The 22,248-nt window shown below is 28.5% G+C and overlaps 1 protein-coding gene and 1 long non-coding RNA gene across 7 annotated transcripts in view; one reads left to right on the forward strand and one right to left on the reverse strand.

Moving 5' to 3' along the window:
- The window catches only part of LOC107447498 (homeotic protein antennapedia), a 212,723-nt gene that overhangs the window by 56,969 nt on the left and 133,506 nt on the right, over positions 1-22,248 (reverse strand). For all 4 annotated transcript variants that reach the window (XM_043039821.2, XM_071187995.1, XM_021148682.3 and 1 more), the window contains one exon: positions 818-1,710. In XM_043039821.2, the coding sequence (XP_042895755.1) occupies positions 818-1,568 (751 nt within the window). In that variant the 5' untranslated portion in view covers positions 1,569-1,710. The remainder of the gene's footprint in view (positions 1-817; positions 1,711-22,248) is intronic.
- The window catches only part of LOC107447499 (uncharacterized), a 167,899-nt gene continuing 159,922 nt past the window's right edge, over positions 14,272-22,248 (forward strand). The window contains exon 1 of one of the 3 annotated variants that reach the window (XR_006224764.2): positions 14,272-14,450. This is a non-coding gene — a long non-coding RNA (uncharacterized lncRNA). The remainder of the gene's footprint in view (positions 14,451-22,248) is intronic. The other 2 variants (XR_006224762.2, XR_006224760.2) reach the window with 2 other exon arrangements.

Raw genomic sequence — 22,248 nt, forward strand, 5'->3', positions numbered from 1 at the left:
TTTATAAAAAAAAAAAAAAAAAAAGGTTTATATCAGCAGTAAATAATTTTGTCATAATTCGTTGGATTCTTTCATTACATGTGGAAATTTATAATAACATTCATAATCAATAACAATAAACATTAAAATACAAATTATGAATATATGAACATAAACATGTGACTTTAAATATAATTAGCTCATGATATTATCCATTTATAGATTAATTCATTAACGGTAATTTTTATTTCTGTTTCTCAGCGCTACAGAATAAATTTTGCTTACTAGCTAGAACTTTAAATTTTGTAGATTTTAAAGATTTAAATTGTATAAAATCCAGACCTAATTTTAAAAACATATAAGATTAACAGTATTTAATATATAAACTCAGGATCTAATAATTTCCATAAGAGATAAAGCTATATTCATAATCAAGAAATTATGAAAAACTTAAACTTTTTTGATTGTGGTTGAATTCACTGATTTATGTATACATTTTATATTTATAAATATTGAAAAGTTTCAAAAAAAGTTATTAATCATTTATTTTTTTTTTCTTCGGAAATTTAATATACTTTTTTGCATTACTTCATTTCTTAATAGGAATAATTGCACTTCGAATTAATCTCTTCCTTCCTTTTTTACATTTTTCTAAAACTAATAATTTAAATAAAAGCTTAAGATCGATCAGAATTAAAAATTACAATTCTGCTATTGATATTAGTTACTTACTTAGACTCAAATAATTTTATTCGTAAATTATGAAATTCAGGGACTTATAAATGTTAATTTTTTTTTTCTTTATTTGTAATTTTGGAGATAGAAGAGCTTAACTTACCGAACTGACTCCTCATCCAGGGATATAGTGGACTGGGCATATTTCCACCTTGAGGAGGTTGAACTTGTTGCTGTTGCTGAACTTGCTGATTGGGTGGGGGTCCACCATGATTCTGATACATCTGAGGGGGCTGTTGTGGAGATTGAACCGGACTTTGGCACGGGGGCATGTTATTGGGCGGTGGAGGGGGCGGCGGCCCGCATTCCGAATTCACCTGTCGGTGGACCACCCCATTTGGGTCATGACCTAGACCTTGTTGGTGGGGAGGTCCATGCGGAACCGGTTGAGGTTGCATTTTACAGCTAGGATATTGAGCTGGTGACATGTTAGGATGTTGTGAACCATTTGGATCATGATGAGGGGACCCCCGACAATTATTTTGACCATCCTGTGGTACATATGCATTTGGATGGTTCATTGGTGCGTGTTGTGGTGGTTGGTGTGCAGGTTGAGGTAGGGGAGGCCCCGGTGGTGCTTGATTACACGGGTTCCCATAATACTGACCCGGCGGGCTTGGTGAATTTGGCGATGATGTGATGGGACGTATCTCGAGTCTGTCGTATGGGGGAAATCGAGGATACGTCGCCCCTTGTACAGGAGACGATGCGTATTGCGGCTGTATATATTGTCTCTGGCCTTGATCGCACATATCACCATTTGGTTGGTTATGCACCGGTTGTCCATTGTACTGTTCAACACCTCCTGGACTCCGGAGGTCTGGTATATAAGAATTAGTATAGTATGAACTCATATTATGATCCTGTTCTGTTGTTACGTATACAGGTGACCAGTTCTTAAATAGAGCTTCGGTCGCTTGCGGGCACTGCGATGAAGTCGTGGGATTCGCCGTCTTGAAGCTGGAGAGCCACTCGAGGGTCTAAAAACATTCAAGCCTGGAAAAGAAATTAAATAGAATAAATAGCCTGTAAAGGAAAATAAATAATAAAAACTATTGGTGAAATTTTTCACCATAGGCAAACTGTTGGTTCGTTACTTTAACATCAAAATATGTCTGTTAGTTTATGTTCGATGCGTCAAGCCTCCATAATTTATGAAGGCATTACATGTTAGACTGTGTTTTAAATATATTGTAGATCTATGTCTAATTCGTACACACTAAAAAAAACCTTATAATGTGCTAGATTGAACCACACTATAAAAAGTGAATTCTCAAATTTCACGAAACTTTCTTCAGTTTTCTCAATAGTAATTTTATATATTGTCATTCTACTTTTTTCCAAAAAAGTAATAAATAAATAAAAAACTAGTAGAGTCTAATGTATCTAACGTTTCTAATAATCACTTTGTCGTGGGCAGCAAATAGCTGGGTCAATGTCACCATAGCACAAGAAGGACAAATGGAACAGAGAGAAAAATTGCGTCCAGGCACAAAGCGGGGTTCGAACCCCGCGGTATAGTGGTCCTCGAATTAGAAATACCCCGCGGGGTTCGAACCCCGTGGGGTATTTCTAATTCGAGGACCACTATACAGTCCTAAAGGCTCTTTTCGTCACTTGATTTTCGATCATCTAGTCTTCCCCCTAGTTTCGTCATTAAAGTTAACAATATCCCACAATGCACTACGATGAGGTTAAGAGTTGAAGAAACAATTTCGTCTCATAATATAGAGTTCCCGTTCCGTCACAAATTACGTGATTTCGTGACGAAACAATTTTCAAAATTTGCGAAGTATAGCTCAAAGATTGTTGAATCGTCAAAAGTGAGAGTTTTATTACTGAGAATGATTGTTTCCGTTCAGGTTAAACCATACTGTCGTGAAATCAAGTTTAAGAAGTACTGCATTAAAGTACAAGTTATCAACATAATAAAGTTGCAGCGAAGTTGAACGACAATATGGTTCTAAATGCTCAAAAATTTGTAGGTAGGTAGGTCTGTTATTTACGTCACACTTGAGCTGCACTATGGGCTATTGGTGACCGCCTGGGAAATATCCTTGAAGATGATCCGAAGACATGCCATAGTAATTTTGATCCTCTGCAGAGTAGATGTCTCCCCTACTTTGATAGTCGAGCACTTTTCGGTAGAACAGTTAAAGAGAACCGATACCACGCACTCTCAGTCCCTACTCATCCTGATCAAAGTAGTCACCCACCAGCTTACTGACTGCAACCAGTAATGCTTCACTTCGGTGTTCAACTGGGAACCGAGTCTTAACGATCAGTCCACTGAGGGTTCAAAAATTTGTAAAAGACTAGGAAAGGGTAAGGATATTCGAAGGTTGTTTTTGATATTAAAAATCTTGTTTAGTTTAACTAAATAAATGACTGCCGTGAAACAATATTTTTGCTTTACTAAATAAAGAGGAGTTATTATTTTTGAAAATTTAAATTTAAACAAAGCTTCGTGTGTTGAAAAAATAAATTTCTTGCAGCATTTTACTGAAATAATTACTCCAAGTTTGCTTTTAGAACTAATTTTTCCTACACAAAAAAAGTATGATTAGCTTGAAATTATTTGCTGATTAGTTTGAAATTATCAAATTAATTTTAGTCATTGAAAGAGTTATGTATCATCTCTATTTAAAAAGCACCGTGTCTCCAATTTATGACTAGCCTATTTAAGAAATTAAGCATATTTTGTTTGCCAACAGAAATAAGATCGGTTTCTAAAAGCGATAATGACACTTGGATTGACTATGGAATTCTTTTCAATTTTCATCAAATGCATTGAAAATGAATATAAGTCCTCATAGATATCTTGGTGAAAGCCGCTACTTTCTATCAATACTATACCACACAAATCTGACTAATAGTATTTTAAAGTTAAACGCATAAACTACGAGAAAAGATGGGGAAGAAAAAAAAAGGGAAGATGTATACAGAAATATGAATGACATTTTTAAAGGTTTTCAAGTACAATGTAATCCATACCGGAAACTTTTGACGTACATAAATACTACTGTAAAATGTTGTCACTACCATTGAACAGTAATGTACCATTGAACAGTACAAGAAATGTAATCTGGATTAATACAAATAGAAGGCCATAGTAGTTTTAATTTCATCTTCTATGACGTTTTCTAACATATTTTACTTGATTTTGACAATGTGTGACGGGCTCAGAGTTTGATTACTAGGATCTTCTTTACTCCAACTATTTTTTCAGCAGTAAATACTGTAAAAATTAATTTAACGATAAAAGTACTGGTCGGTAACCTGAGTAAAGCAATAAAGTAAAATTCTGCAATACCTCATTATAGACAACACTAATGATCGAAGAATTGGTGACACGAATTTTTGTTTACAGTATAATAAAGTCAATGAGATTGAGATTAGTCAAATGTCAATGAGATTGTTTTCAAATGAAAAATTAAATGAAACTGTTCACTGCAGCATAAATTTTTATAAATTTTTATTAGATACTAGGATGATTTAGAAATAATCTACAATAAAGTTTCGATTACATTAGTTTTTACAATGTTTACTAGAATACGAGTGGTGCTTTGTAGCACTAATTTTTCTTTATTTACAGATGCACATCGTTTGTATATGGCTAAAATTAATAGAAATTAACAAATTGTTTTAGTTCAAGTAGTTGTATTTTGCCAAGGAATTTAAATCAAATAAATTAAAAGAAAATATTTAAAAGAATGCCGTAATGACATTAGTCGGATTATTATTTTTTTTTTAAATTTTAAAACCCCTATTAAAACTATTATTAAGTACGTTGACGATTTAAAAATAAATATAATAACGTATTATAACGTATTTGATTTAAAGGTGTTTGTCATTAATCTTGAGAATTAAATATTTTGAAAAATAAATAACTCAAAGACAACTACAACTATAACTAATCAATACGAACTATACTATCTTTTAGTAGCTAAGTATTAGATTATAGGCTTAGTGTATAATCTACAACTTTTAAATACAATGCTGTCATTATGATTAACGATAAATACTCAACCTTATGACATATTTTTAGCAGCATGTAATTAAATTGACATTAAATTTAAAGTTAATTGTTACTTTTCAAGCGAACTTTTTTCAAAAAATAAAAAAAAGCCTTAATGAATAATTTTTTGCTTATTTTCTAATGCGATGAATAATTAATTTTAATTCAAGATAATGACCTTTAATATATCTAACATACAAAGATAATAAATTATTGATTGGTCCTTGGAAAATGATGTCTGGGAATAAAATGAGTTCAAAAAATTCTCCATTTTAAGTGAATGATAAGCTTATATGTACATGTATTAAATATGATAATGCAATGAGCATAATTAACAAATTGCAAAAAATGCCCGGTTTTTGATAATAGTTAATCAGGAGCTTGGAAATAAAAATAAAATAAAAAGAATACAAAGTTGCTTTCAGAGCAAGTTTAAGTTTCTAATGTAATTGTAGTAATCTTCAGTTACTACATTCAGATTAGTTTAAATTATTTTTTGAGTTTCTTATTTCGTGTTACCCAGAAAATGAACTTCACAAAAAAAAAAAATCAATTGAGAAAGAAAGACGTAAGTTTCAAATACGCAGCTATAAGGAAAATTGTAAAATTCACAGCATAAACATATGTTTTGAATAAACATCAAGCAACTATCTTGTATATATTGTGAGATTTAATATCAACATGGAATGCGATACTCTATTCCTCAAAGTACTTAATTTTAATGCTTGCAAAATAAAAATATTTAAAAAAAATAATAACCTTATTTTTAGAGATAATTTTATCGCATAGTTTCTAAATCTAGACTAATAAGTTTAACAAAAAGTTCTCCAAACGTTAGACTGACTAATGTACTTGGGAAGCATTGGACCACGGAAAGCTACAGACTTTTTTACTTCTTTTAGCCATACTACCTCTAAAGCCCTCTAATGAAAGTTCCGCTTATGGTACAGGGGTCAAAAATTTCATCGTCCTCTGAGTTTGGATCCGAAATTTTGGATTGCGGAAGTTTAAAGTAAGAGTTTATTTTACTGATTGATAGTTTATCATCCGGATAGTTATATTTATAAACTGAATGACTTCTTAATAGTTTGCTTCGGAAAAAGCTAATAATTCTAATTAAATCCGATTAATCTAAAATTCTATCAATAGGTTTTCAAAAGTAAGTCAAAAAACATATATCGTAATAAAGATGATTCAAAATATTATCATAAGACTCGTATTATAAAATATGATTCACAAGTTTGCACGAATTTATTTTATTTGTTTATTTGGTTGTTTATAACAGGCTAAGCACTATTATTAATAAAAATAATTGGTTTGGATCATTAAGCGTACAAATGAACTTAACTTTAAGTTATAAAGAGATACTTTTGGTAATTTATTTAAACATAGCAACTAAGTAAATAACAGGTACATTCAAAAAATGCATGAAACTCAAACAAACAATAGATGAAAAAATAAACTAAATTTTAAAGAAAAACACAATTTAAACTTGAATAAATATGACATAGCAGTTGAACAAGATCAAATTTTAACATAATTTGTTATTCACATACTTACGGCTATAAACACTAAGTTACATTTATTCATTCAAATGAAAGGTGTCTAAAATCTATGGAAAAGTAATTAGTGATAGATCTCAAATCGATATTCCTAAATTAAACTATCACTTAACCACGCTCCATCTCAACCAAATGCACTACAATGCGTTAGGCTAGCAAATAAAACCAGCGTTTTGTATAACATTTGAGAAGACTCAAAATTAATTAAGATCTTCACATATTTTTCTGCTCATTATAACTAGCATTCTCTATGTCATAACTAAGAAACTTCCATCAAGTTCATTTGAAAATTAAACTTGAATGAAATTGATTAAAATTAAAAATAAATTATTCAATTAGTTGAAAGGAGTGCAAACAGCATAGGCAATTCTAAGAAATAATAATTTGAACATTCTCAATTAAATAAAATCTTATTTTTTCCATTCTGGGAGAACAAAAAATCTTTTAAAATTACCGTATTACATAGTTATGACATTTCTGGTTTAAAAAAAAAAATACATTCTGGTTAATGAAGGAAAACTATACGGCGTTTAAACGATTCATTTGGTAATTCTTCCCTTCATGTGATAACGGTTTATTGGAAATTCTGGTTTTAAAAATTATAGTTCTTATTACCGCAAATTAAGTGAAAAAACACGAAACTGAACATTAGCTGAACATTTTTTATGCCATGCTCTACGGTATCATGATAAAATAACCAAATTTCGTTCACATTATAAAACGAAATTTTATTGCTCATTTCACAAAATTCATTGCTAAAGCACTTCGGTAAAAATTACCGAGATTTTCGGTGTTCCATAAAGTCAAAAACAAGGTATATTTTACCATATTTGGGTCATTTCGACCATTTTTTTTCGGTGTAGCCTTTTCTAGGTCATACAATACTATCAACATTATAATCAGAGAAATATTAATCAGGCTCAATTTGACAATTGTACTTAATCAAGGATACACAAGTTAATCAATTGAAAAGGGTATAAACATCGCATGTAACTTTTAAATGAAATAATCATTTGAACATGCCTGTTATCAATCAAAATCCCTAGGATTCTTTAGCCAACCATTTACAAACCAAGGTCAAAGTAACTTTTTACATTCGAGAGCTTCATATCTTCCCTATATAATTACTTTTGATGTCCGATTCATTTTTACGCTGTCTTTTTTTCAGCTTTTTTTATTATTATTTATTTTTTTAAATATTGTATGGCTTACTTCCCAAATTTACAATTCTCCTTGCAGTTACCACTGTTATTAACCCCGAACGTGCATAGAATGTTATATCTCAACTGATGATATTTTGTCGCGTTTCTATATCAGTTAGTATTTGCTTTTACGCTTGAAAAAAAAACTTACCGATTAATCTTTACCTTTCGAAATTTGCATTTCGATTCAGTAATCTTAATCAATGATTGCTATATGTAAAGTTATTCTCATTCCTTTACTTTAAAATTCCCCCAATTTAATTTTTGTCTAAATATGTTGTTAAAGTAATATTTATCAACATACAAGTAATATTTTTAATATTGTATGGCTTACTGCCTAAATTTACAATTCTACTAACAGCTGCCACTGTTATTATCCCCGAACGAGCATAGAATGATAAATACCAACTGAGTATTAGTTAGACTGGGTCAATATGAGTATTAGTCAATATGAGTATTATATGAGTATTAGATCTCTAAACTAAGAAAAAAATCTTTATTTTTTGAAAATAATGTTTCATATGGTTAGTTTTTAAAAATAGTGTTGATTGCTTGTTACTTATTTACTTTTAATGATTAAGTAAGGACAACATCTTGTGATTAAGAAAACAATCACTAGAAAAATCTAGGAAATAAAACCTTTAATTTCATTTTTGGTACCTAGGTAGATACTTTATTTACGTCGCACTAGAGCAGCACAATGGGCTATTGGCGACGGTCTGGGAAACATTCCTGAGGATCATGTCTTCGGATCATTTTGGATCTTTGGATCTCTTTGTTCAAAAAAACAGGGATGTTTCCCAGTTTTTTTTATCCTCTGCAGAGGGGATAGCTCTCCTGCTTTCATAGCCCGACGACCTGACGCGAAGTCAAGCACTTTACGGTTGAACAGTTTAACAAGGACCGATACTGCACACCCTCGGTCCCTACGCAGGCTGACCAAAGTGGTCACCCACACGCACACAGACCAGAGTCAGTGATGCTTGACTTCGGCGTTCTACTGGGAACGGTGTCTTAACGGTCAGTCCCCTACGGGACAATTTCTCTTGTGATTTTCTAAGAAATAAATTCTAAGGAAATAAAACTTAACCGTAAAGACTTTCAAAGAATCAAAATAGTCCACCTTTTTGTAAGATTTTTACATTTTACTTATTTTTAAGCTTCATAACCAATTTGAGCGGAAACTTCAAATAGGACGGTTCCTTTTTCCAAAAAAGAAAAAAAAGTAGTAGCACAAGAGATTCCTGATGAGGATTTGTTTTCCAAAAACAACATAATTCTACCCACCATAATGTATTAATAATGTAAATATTTATACTCGGATCTGAAATCAAAGTACAGAGTAAGCTAAAGTGATAGAAAGAAATTTCGTAAAAATAAATAAGTACTCTGACGTCTTTAATTTACATTTTTATTGATGGACATTAATAAGTTAATTATCTTCATCTTGAGGCTACCGTTTTTTTTATTTTTGCTTAATTTCAGAAATCTTTTAACTTTTTATAAAATTTTACTTCGATAGTAAATTCTAATGTTCAAAAATGAAATAAATTTAAGCTTTAAAAGTATTAAATTAAAGAGAAATTCAAAGCACTATTATTTTAAATTAAAAAAAAAAACATTAGTAATTAGTTATTTTCAAAATTCTTTACATTGTAAAAAATACCGGATCAAATTACAGTACAAAGAACCGACTACTTTAGGTGCATCATCCGTAAAATCCATTTTTACCGTAAAATATTATACCTTACATTCTCCAGTAATATTTATTTACTTAGAGGGATTCTGTGATTTTACAGTAATTATTACAGTAAAAATTATGGTATATCAAAGTTTTTGATCCGGTAAAACTGGATTTTAATTTTAAAAATACCGACGTCCTGAGAGCCGGTATTTTTTACTGTAATTTTATCCGGAATTTTTTACATTGTAAGATAACTTTTCTTACATCAACGCAAAGTTTTTTTCTTAAATTTATTTAAAATTTGATTTACATTTTATTATTATTGCTGGTATTTCTCATTGAGTATTATCTTAAAAATAATCATATGCCTCCATTTTTTCTTAGAACATTGAAAAAATTTATCTAATATCATGAATTATTAATGTAATAATAACAAAAATCATTTTACTAGATTTAAATCATTTGATTAGTTTGAGAGATAAATCTTTTACATAACATTATATTTACAAGCAAAGAAAAAAAAATAAAAATAAAAGGAAAGCGATCAGACCATCAAAGAAAGAAAGAAGAAAATCTGAGCTAGAGACAAAACTTGTTGCAATGGAAATTTGATTTCGCAACTTCGGGTAAGAAATCAACATTAAAGATCGGATAATCTTGTCTCCTAATCTGAACGGAGTGTTAAAAAGCACATAAAACTGAAGCAACCATAAAATGACACTTTCTTTCAAAGCCTGAACTGAATGCTTAAAAGATTTGTGGTTTTACATCAAACAGAATACAGAGTTTAATTCTAATGTAGGAAGGTGAATGTCACAGTTGACAAAAGGTATGGCGTTGACAGTCGAATCTGAGACTGTCTGGTTACATTGGGTGGCCTTGTGTTATGATACTGAGTTATGCGACTTTGTATATGTTTTGACAATAAATTTTTGTAAAAGGTTTAACCGTGCTTATCATATTAATTGACTTGAACTAAATACACAGTTGTCTGTCTGCGACAGTTTCTCTTTTTTAAAACTCATTTTAACGTAAATCAAAACTGTCAGGAATTATTAATTTTATTTTTTTCCTTCTCTGGTAATCTTAGGTAACCTTTTATATAAATATTGAGGCATGCAGTTTTGCTTGCTATTCTGTAAAAATTTTTTTTTATTGTTTGTTAGAATAGCACGCAGAGTGATACGCAACGTAATGTGTTCGTGATAATGTTAATTTTTTCTTTCTTTTTTTTTGAGAATAGTAATTTTATTTGCCGAGAGTTGAAATTATCTCTTAAAAATAATAATTTTCTAGTAACGCTAAACGCACTCAAGCAATACATATGATGCTGTTTATTTATAATTTTTACTAAAAGCTTAATATTAATTAGAACGCCAAATAGCTGTAACAAGCAACAAATTATAGAGAATTCCGGATAAAATTACGATAAAAAGTACCGGTGCCAAGGAGGCTATATTACTAAATCAATGCACTCAGTTAATACATTTGGGTTCTTTACATAAGTTTTCCTTTAATATTCTGTTACTTCAATCCAAATACCTTCAATACAGATAAATTTTGTTTGAAATATGCCTGTAAGTTTTGTATAAAATTAAGTAAAGCTGCAAACGATATTCAATTCTAAACAATTATTCAAAATATTGTTAATGTTTGTAAAATATATTTAAAACACAAAAATCAATTGCCTTTCTATGTATTTCTATCAAAATTGCCATCTTTGAGATTTATTTATATATATTATTATGAATTTTTTGGGGGTAAGAATAAGATATCAAATTATATTCCGCAATGCATAGTTATATTTCAGATAAAAATATCTCCAAAATCAATAATATTAGGTTCAATGCCATACCATTTAGACATTCAAAATATTTTAAAAATCATTATTATAAAAGTTTTACAATACATGGGGAAAAAAAATTCTGGTAAAAGTAACGTACTGTATAGTAATGAGATTCCAGGTAAAAAAAAAAAAGAAAATAAATAAAAAAACATAGCTCTGATAATAAAACCAAAATATATGGTATTTATAAATCATTCATTTAGTAATTTTTTCTGCTCATATGGTAACGGTTTACCAGGAATTCCATTTTTTGAAATTACAGTTTTTATAACATTTAGTAAGAAATACAAAACTGGAAAGTAAATTTAACCGAATATATGGTTTTTATGCCAGTCTGATAGAAATCATGATAAAATTACCAAATTTTGCGACATTTACAAAATTTTATCATGTATTATATCATTATATTTCATGCTTAATTTAACCAAAATCATTATCAAAATTTTTCAGTAAAAATTACCGAGCTTTTTAGTGTTCCTATAGAGCAAGAAACACTGTAAGTCTGACCATAGTCTGGTTGTTTCAACCGTACTTTTTCTCAGGCTGCAAATTCAATATAATCATTTTCGTCAAAAATTGGGTTACATTGGTTGGAATTATAATATATATCTCTTAGTGTATGTATATTAAAAAAAATAATTGACATTAATTAACTAAATTCATAAAAAGAAATTGCTCTAGATTTATGCATATTGCTTTCAATATTATACCAGCTTAATGTGTCAAAAGATTTAAAACGTGTTAAAACCTTGCTTTACAAAAGCTTAGTAATTTAAATAAGCTTAATAAGTTAAAGCGTGAAAATTTTAGAAAAAAATAGTGTTTTTGATGAGGAAGGTAGCACCTTGATCTTGAAAATTTCATAAATGATTTTTTATTCCAGATAAATCAAATAATCTACTGAAAAAAAATCGATACTTAATCCCTCTTATTCTTAAAAATAATAGGCTCAGCAAGCATTACAATGGATTAAGTATTTCACTTTAGTGACATACTTATATATCATTAAAAAGATAAATGAATATTCTCTATTATTTACAGAACTTTTCCCAGATTTAGAAGGATTTGAAAAAAATATTTTTAAATCGATTAACTTTGCTTCTTATTCATATCAGATACTTTTTTTCAATTAATTGAAACATTTTGAAATGCGATTCTAATCATTAATTTACTTTGTATCCTTATTTTTCTCATGTCCCAAAATTTGACTTTTGTTTCAAAATTATGTTTCTAGTTTGAATAATTTAAAATGTATTTAAACATTTGAAGTAAAAAGTTTTGAAAAACTGTTTGAATGTGCCTATGAATAATAAAGGCTTTTATGTATAAGATTTAAATGAAATACAAAAATGCAAAATTAAAAAAAAATAACAAAAGAATTTGAAGTGGAATCAATAAATAAGATATATGTAACTTCATGCGGTTCTATTGAATAAATCAATGAAATCATAAAATACGATGCATCAATAAATAGTTTGTGTAAGGTTTTGCAATTTAACAGCATCCTTTAATAAAGTAATGGCTAAAACATTATCCATAATTAAATCCCAAATAAATTACAGTAATCAAAAAGCAATGGGTCATTTTAAATTTATAATAAAATACAACTCTAGAAAATGAGGACTAGAAGAATATAAACACAAAAGAAATAAAAATATTTAACTATAGTATTGTTTAGTTCCTCAGATTCCCACTACACAAAAATGCTCACTAAATTATTGTAAAAATTAAATGTAATCGCGTGGAATTATTATAGAAAAAATAGTAATTTTTTTATTACAATGATTTGTAGTCTAGAGAAATGTTGTAATGCCCAAAACTGCTTGGAAACAAAAAGAGTAATAACAATAAAAATAAAAAAAATTTATGTTTATTTTTCAATACGAGCATATGAATAAAATATAATTCTCTTATTTTTGGTAATAATAATTGTTGAATAACAAACACAAATGATTTTTTATAACTCAATCAGTAAATGCACTATTTTATTATATTTATGACATTTTTATTTATCTTGTATACAAAAGATATTCACTGTTGCTGCAAAAACGTTGTCTATTGTTAACTATCTACGTGATAATAATGAAAAAACACATTATAGGATCGGTAAAAAACATCATGCCGATTGATTTAAAATTTGCATAATCACGTTTTTACAGCAATCACGTGCTTATGTATACATTACACCTTGTTTAAATATTTAAAATGGTTTGTGATTATTTCCTTTATTTATGTTTTAAACAGATGATTAGACAATTCGCCAATCGATGCACAAAAAGATTATGCTTCGATAAAAAATGCTTATAAATAATTTTCCCATAAATTTTAATTCCATAAACCAGATACCTCCTCTGGCAAACGCATAGAAGCAATTCTGGTACAAATCTCATTATGTCATAAATTATAAAACTAAAAACAATATAAAAGTATCATTAAATGTAAGTTAGAAATTTCGTAGTAAGTTTAAAGTGTACAGGAAGTCCTGAGAAATTAATTACAGGTGGTTTATGTATAATGCGTTGAATAGGGAATAGTTAATAGTTGAATGCGTTGAATAGTTAAAAAAAAGTACGTATTTTTTACAGTAAAATCTATTTCTACCGGAACATGTTACGGAACAAAATATTTGATATACCGTAATTTTTACTGCAATTTTTACCATAAAATCTCTATTTCCTCTAATTAAATAAATATTACTGTAAAAATTACGTTATAATGTTTTACTGTAAAATAGATTTTACGGATGATGCACTTAAAGTGCCAATACTTTATATCGTAATTTAATCCTTGAATTTTTTACAATGGGGGTAATTATTAAGTATTATTAAAGACCATTGATTGTATTTATTTTCTATGAAAGACTCAAATTTATTACAGGTTTCAATAATTTAAATGAGTTAATTGGTAATAAAACAAAAATTAATTATGAGCATAAAATTCCTACCAAATATATATCTTTATACTTCTGATAAAAAAAAGTTTCTTGAAAATAAATTTTACTTAGAGCAAAATCATTTTAAGGTCATGATTTTTGTTTCCAGGTAATTCTGAGGGGATATGAGCCCATGCCAAGTAGCTAATTTGTTGAACATCCCTTGAATCCCATTGTACCCCTTGTTCTATGGAACACACGGTAAAGGGGGGCTGCCAGGAAGTCCTTAAAACCCCTCTAGCAGGGGCCCGACCCCCAAGCGTATCTCATTTGGATTCGGCCTGAGGCTATTCAGAACAATCTGGTAAACAACGTGCCTACTTGTAAACTGTAGCAGTTCGTAAGTCGGTCCCTTTTTTTTAGAATTCTAGTTCCCAGACAATCGCTGGTCAGTCGGAATTTATGTTTTGAGAAGTGTGGTTGTATCTGCCATTTATATAATTTATAGGTACTTACAATCAGCTCTGGACATATTGGAGGCATAAGAAATTAGTAAGTGATTTTTTGAGAGTTCATATTTTTTAGTCTGGCTGTACAATTGAGTATTTAACCTATTGTTGAGTGATTTCAGAAGAAGTTTCTTTATACACTTATTTTTCAAACTCCTTCTAACAAATTTCTTAACTTATTTACAGATATGATTTAGATTAGTAAATGCTAAGAGGCTTATTTAAAAAATTATTTCTCATGCAAAAACTAAAATCTATTACAATTATTTTTTGGTTACAAGCATACCCTTCAACTTTTAAGGTTTATTTGATTTTTATTTTCTCAAATGTTTCGGGAATTAGAGCAGAAATTTTTAAAACAAATACAATTTTTATAAAATTTTATCAGAACTTAAGAAATAACAATCTGTCTCTGAGCTTATTTTATTAGCTTTTGGTTTATTTATGAACGTTTTTATTAAAGTAAAGTGTTTGTTTTGACTTATCATGAGGAATTAAATAAATCTCAAACTGGAATCGCAATATGGAAAACGGAGAATTTTTATTTACCTGGGATTTATAGTAAGAATTGACTTTTTTTATACTACTAAATTTAGACTAGCTTCAAAATATTTTTTATTTAAGAAATTTAGTTGTTATGGGATGTTATTTATTGATACAAAGTTTCAGTTTCAAAATAAAAATTTAGTATGATTTTATATATAGGAGCACAAATTTGCTTTATGCGGTTCTTGTTATACGATTATTTTGCTTAATTTAATTATAAATTCCTAATTTTTAAAACGTTATTATAAATGAGTTTTATCAACGTTTGTTTGCTTTTCAACTTTTAATGCTGTATTTTACACGGAGAAAACAATTCTGGTTAAAATTACCATACGTATTGTAAATATATTTTTGATAAAAGGAAGAAACGAAAAACTATAATTCTGGTTTATAAAACCAAAATATTTGGTATTTGAACAGCTTATTTGGTAAGTTTTCTGTTCATAGTGTAACGGTTAACCGGAAATTCTGGTTTTACAATATTTAACAAAACTACAATACTTATTAATACATATTTAGTGAAAAGTAAAAAACTGAAAAGTTAATTTAACCAAATAGATGGTTTTTATGTCATACTAAGATATCTTGATAAAATTACCAAATTCTATTACATATTATGAAACCATATTTTACTGTTAATTTTAACAAAATCATTACCAAGGCACTTCGGTAAAAATTACCGAGATTTTTGGTGCTCCCATAAAGTCAAAAACACCGTAAATGTTATCATATTCTGGTAGTTTTAACCATACTTTTTTTCAGAGTGTAATTATCAATCGACAGCCAAATGTTTCATTATATGAATTGAAAATCGAATTCTATGAAGACATTTAAAAAAAAGTGGCTAAACATACGTCTTTAAATTCTGTTCTTTTTCTTATACTTTTAGGCTAATAACTAAATAACATATTTTTTATAAATTGAAGAAATCTCTCGCAGTTGTTTTGATAAATTAAAATGAATGCAACCATCTTTTGGCTTGATTCGATAAAAGATTTAATAGTTATAATTCCATCTTTTTTTAAGGTCCTTATCACTCATTTTAATTTCCTCTTAAAGTAACTGCTTTTGAAATGGATTCGTTAAATTTTTAAATTTTTTATTTCAATTAATTCTTTGTAACTAGCAAATTACACATTTTTTTTCTTTGCTTTTAAGATAGATTGCTTTTGATAAGAATTCGTCAAATTTTGATATATTTATTTAATTTTTGCATTCACACAATTATTTGCAAATTCCTAGAATACGAATTTTTTAAAATTTGGAAAATGAGTTGAGCACATTAAATTATATAAAATGAGGTACAGAATATAATGAATAAATGTCTTCTTTCCGGAATTTTTCTTTTCTTTTTGTATCTCTTTTTTTCTAAATCATTAAAAGATTCATCCTTAATTATATCCATATTTTACTCTCTGATGATACATAATTAAACTGTAACGAGAATTTTAAAATAGAATTAAGAGTTACGTGTGTTTTCATCAGACTAAAAGTATATTGCATTCTTAATAAAACAGCGTGAATAATTGTGCATTTCAGTCAAAGAGTAGCTTTTTAAGATGCACATTTATTTCTGGTATCAATCCTTCCCTCTAATTCTAGAAAGGCGTGGGTAACCACCAGCCAAGTTATTTTCTTCCTTAGAAAAGAAAAAAATATCTTAGGATCATTGGTTTACTCTGAACACACTATTGAAATCAATATTTAGTGAGAATAACATGTTAATGCTCTTCCTTTTATCGTCTTTTCTTTTGCTATTCTAATTTTAAGTATTTTATTAGAATAACAAACTCGCTATAATAAGGATAATTCAATCCACTATTGTGAATTATTGTTATAACGGAATTTTCTGTACGCAGGCGCTACTGCCTTTTAACAACTCTTTTCAAAATGCTTTTCATAACATAAGAAATAATGCAAAATTGAATAGAATAGACTCCTACTATTTACTAAACTCCAATCATTATAAAATCAGTATTTTTAGAACTTCATTTTAACAATTGACCGGATATATTCCAAGTATTTAATGCCATGCAATTATAGCTATAGGCCATGCAATTTCTTATTATAACCATTGTTGTGTAAGTATCATTTTAACTGAGATCACACCAAATACCATCCATGAGCAGGTTAATGTTTTCAAAGCAATATTTTTGTGCTTGATTCGAATCTGAAATCGGATCTCTTTTCACCTTCTTTACTCTCTGATTGTTCGACAAAAATTAGATGGTGTGCTTACACCTGTTCTAAAAGGGAAAGACCACCAGGACAGATTCCATGCTTCACAAAGTGAAACATACATAGATCAGGTTCGATAACTATTAGCGATAGCATTGTGATCCTGCGTCTCAAACAATTGATTTTCAGAAAGCGATCTTGCAAGACGAATACTGTCACGCATTAGTAGTCATCGTCTCAACCTCAGAAAGGGGTGTTCCTTGGGAAAGTTTTTTTTTGTCGGTAAGCTTTTGGTAAAGATTATTGCGCATCTTAGGGAATTATATCAGTCAAGTGTAGTATGTCTTGATGAGTATCGAATTGTTTTCGTGTTCTCTTGGCGTTGCTTTATCTCCTTTTTAGTCAACTTAGCGTATCGCAAGCATAAAAATATAGGTTGGTTGGATAATACCAAGTTTTTTAAATTTTAAAGAGGTTAAATATGTATAGAACGAGACACTGTAGAAAACTGGGTAAATCTTTAATCTTTATTAGGTGCAAAGTTTCGCATTATCCCAAAGTTTAGTTAAATGAAAGATCATTTTATTTTAGTTACACCATAAATTGTGAAATATGATCGAGTTCCATGGTGCAATGACTGCACCAAAATTTAGTGAAAGACATAAAACTTGAACGGTGACTGAATGATATTTGTTTACGACGCCTATCTTTTCTTTACAACTCGGTGTATCGGGGCAGTTTTTTCAAGTATAAACTTATTTAGCATATTTGCATTAATTAAAGTTCATTTCTTTTATGCTGACTTTTAAATTTGATTGGCTGTATAAAATGGCTAGAGGTAGGTCATAAAATAACCTACTTCCGGTAAATAGTTTTGTTCCGGTAAATAGCAACCTTGGCTTACAGTGGAGTGCTTTAAATACGCCTAATAATGGTGAAAGTTTTCGTTGCGTTTATAAAAGGAAGAATGAAAATCGGTGTTTTGTTTCTTCAAAACACCTACATTTGGTGCAACTTTCTACTGATATTTGGAGCGAGTGAAAATGCCAAAATATAGTAAAATTGAGCTCCATTTTATGTAGCCAGCAAATGAATACCAATTTTTGGTGCAACGTGGTTCAGAATTTTTTAACAGTTTAGATTGATTAAGACTTCTACCTGATTTAATAAGTTTTTCTAAATATTCAATGTTAGTTTTTTCTGAAAATAGTTTGAAGTGCTATGAAAAGTATTATTGAAAAATTACAGTAGTGTATGGTAATGATATTTCTGGTATAAAATAAAATCATAATTCTCATTAATAAAACCAGAATATATGGTATTTAAACTATTCATTTAGTAATTTTTCCGTTCCTATAGTAACGGTTTCTGGTGTTCCAAAATTTTAGTTTTCCTTTCACACATTTAGTAAGTAACAAATACAAAACTGGAAAATAAATTTAACCAAATAAATTGCTTTTAAGCCCTGCTATAAGATCATAATGAAATTACCGAATTTTAAAACTTTCATAAATAATAATACCGTAATTCATTGTTAAATTTATTAAAATCACTAGTGAAGCAATTTGGTAAATTCCATATTTAGGTTGTTTTGACCATACTTTTTTTCCTCAGTGTGTAAGTTTTCTTATCAATTTTAAGCTATTACTATTATGAGTATACAGTAATTGATACTGAACAATATTATAAAATTTACAACAAAATAACAACATTTAACGAAAGTTGAAATATTTAATATTTTATCTAGTAATAATAATCAACAAATATAATAGAAATATCATTCAAACATTTTAGACTTGATGCATTTATTACTCAAATTTCTATTTTTAAATTTCAGTGATTACCAGGAAGAACATTTTGTGTGAAAATTTATGACTAAAACTACCTATAGAATTTCAAATGATTATTTTAATCTTAACTTATATCTGCAAATAAAATTGACGTAAGACTGGAACTTGAACTTATAATGACTTATAACTGTAACTTGAACTTATAATGAAATTTCAAAACAGGTTTAAAGTGTTTGTATTTTATAACTTTTTAATTAACATTACGTCATTTAGAAGATATTGTATTTTAAAATCGACTGCTAAAGATATGATAAAAAGATGATGAAATGATAGTTGTACGAAGGCAATCACATATTATAATCATTTAAAAGTGAAATGATTTTAAATTGATACTTTCATATCTGTTTTGATGTAATAGCATCGATAAAAAGTTATCTAACCGAAAGAAACAGTGTAACATGCCAATTTTTTTCTTCCATAGCATTTTTTCCTATTGATTTTCCTTTTACTCAAGGACGGTTAAAAAGTTTAGAACTAAAAGAAACCCAATTATCCAATAATCTTTTCCTGCAACTCTATGTGATTGCAATAACACAAATAATTGTTGTAAGCATTTTGTGGGTTTTCGCAGGTAATTTAGTAAGAAAATATTCATACCAATAGAAATGTTTTTTATTTTTTTTTTACCTCAATTTTCATTCAACATTTCAAATTGCTTTCTAATATATTTTTAAATATTTTTATTCGTTTGAAAGTTGTTCTAATATTTCTTTATATGGCATTATAAATATTTTTTAATCAATATAACATTTAATCCCTTAAGCCATTTTAGATTAGTATTAATTGTATATGAATATATATATATATATTTACCATTTCTGGCTCAAAAGTAAAAAAAAATAATAATTCTGGTTTTCCGGAACCGGAAATTCTGGTTTAGTTCTCATTACCACACATTTAGTTCTCATTACACACATTTTTATATGTAAAAACATATAAAAAGTAAATTCAACCGAATAAATGCTTATTATTATGTCCTGCTCCAGAGAATCACGATAAAATTATCAAATTTAACAACATTTACCAAGTTTTATCATAGATTATAAAAGCATATTTTATTGCTAATTTTTCCGAAATCATTACTAAATTGCTTCTTTAAAAGATTATTAAATACTTATATCAACACAAATTCATATTTGTATACATATTTAAAATAAAATTTATTTATTAACTCTAAAAATAAGAAACTGTGTTTTGTCAAAAAGAAAATTGCTTGATTTTGATATTTGAAACATAGAAACCGGTCGTCATTAACAACTGACGCTTAAGGTGTTACAAACTGTCAAACAGCATCCGAAATCAATAAAAGTGCTTGTTTTATTGAACATATAAACAATGCTAGTAATCAATGCAAAATTGTTGCCATGGTTTTACAAATCATAACTGTTTCTAGCTAATAAACCGTAGTAAGAAGTTATAAATATCATAGAAAATTGTTACATTTCAAATAAATTGCATTCAAATATTTTAAATGCAACTATCCCTCACGCAAACATAAGTATTGGTTTTGTGTAGTTTGCATTTTCTAAGCTGCCTTATAACGCTTAATGGAAATATCGTGCAAAGTATCGAAACGTATTTTGTCTGTAGAAATAAATTTTTAAATGTTGAAGTTGATGTAAAAAGATTAGATAATTGAGCTTTTATGGTCAAAAATAAGAGAAGTGATGATAATAATATTTAAAATCTGTTTATTTTCTGGCATGCAATTGAACAATTGGCATTTTTTATGACAAAATGTAAAAAATAACTATTATAACTACTCTAAAAGATGGGAGAAAATCAGATTTTGCGGAATAAAATAATGCACCAGGTGTATATATAAACGTGTAAGTCAGGTGTATAAATTTGGTGTATGGTGCAACCATTATAATTGCAACGAAAATTAGTGTAAAGATCTTCTTATGTTATTCAATTTCTGGGATTTGAATTAGTATGTATTTCAATTTTATAAGAAAACTTGTTTGAAAAAATTATTAAAATATATACTAAGAAAGTAAAGCATTCCAGAAACAACTGATTGGGACTAAAATTGTCATGGAGATTAAGGCCCCGCAATTTCATGACTAATGACATAATTGTGGCAAAATTGCAATCATTGCGCCCAAGCCACCTTTACTTCAAAGACAAGCTGGTATCCATTGATCTGAATCAGATTGTGCGTCTAGTCACCTCTGTGGTTATAATATATAATAGTAAACAGAAATAGGAAACGCTGAATATAAATGTATTAATATTTAAAATAATGAATGGAAAAGGAATAAAGAAAACGGTCGTTTGTCAATTATATTTTTTAGCATTTTTTCAACAAAAAAAAATTTCAATTTTAGTTTAGTTTAGTTTGGAAAAATGAAATTCATCAAAACGGAAGAAGTTTTAAAATATTTTGCAGTTATTTTTACCAAAGTAGAAATAAATCCTTAGTGCATAAAATGCAGGGTTAAATTTTTGTAAATAATTTTTGCATTATGTTATTAAAACCAGCAAATATTATAAATGTCTTGAGAAATCAAAAATCATTACTTTCAACAAAAAGTTTTCGACAATTGTGATATTTATCTTCGCTACCACAATCGGATTATACAAATTTTTATTAGTTAAATCAATCAGTACATAATTCCTAAAAGAAAAAATCTTTTCCCAGGAACCTTCTGAATGATAATCAAAAACATTATGTACTAAAAAAGTTCTATATATTTATTAATTTTTAATTTCTAGCTGGCGCATTTATTTATGAGTAGTACATTTAGAATCTATGAAGAAAATGTCTACTCACGAAAAATACATGTACTGAGATCTGATTCATACAACAATCTTTAAAGAATTTATTTGCAAGGTACAAGAAAACTTATTCAAAAATTTAATTCAATTTTGGAAATTATATAAGGTTAAAGCTTCATTAGAAAAATACATTCATAACATCCACCAAAATTGAAATATTCAACTTCCTCCTTTAATTAGAACTTCCTCTAATTCACACTATATTATTTCGAAATGAACTAGAAAAGAGGGTGATGATAAGATAAAAAATTAATAAAATAAAAGAGAAGATTATGTAATTGCAGTTTCACGACTTTCAATTGAAAGATTTGAATAATCCTATTCACGATTTGGAATTATGTGTTATATATACCGACTTCTGTCATCGCATTATGTTATTTATACTCTTTTTAGTGCAAATTTTTAAAATTACTCTACAGTTATGAGTGTGAAATAGGACACGATTTAGAGTGAGGAAAAAAACATTTGTTTGTGACGTTAAAATAA

The sequence above is a fragment of the Parasteatoda tepidariorum genome, chromosome X2 (genome assembly GCF_043381705.1).
Source record: "Parasteatoda tepidariorum isolate YZ-2023 chromosome X2, CAS_Ptep_4.0, whole genome shotgun sequence".
NCBI lineage: Eukaryota > Metazoa > Arthropoda > Arachnida > Araneae > Theridiidae > Parasteatoda > Parasteatoda tepidariorum.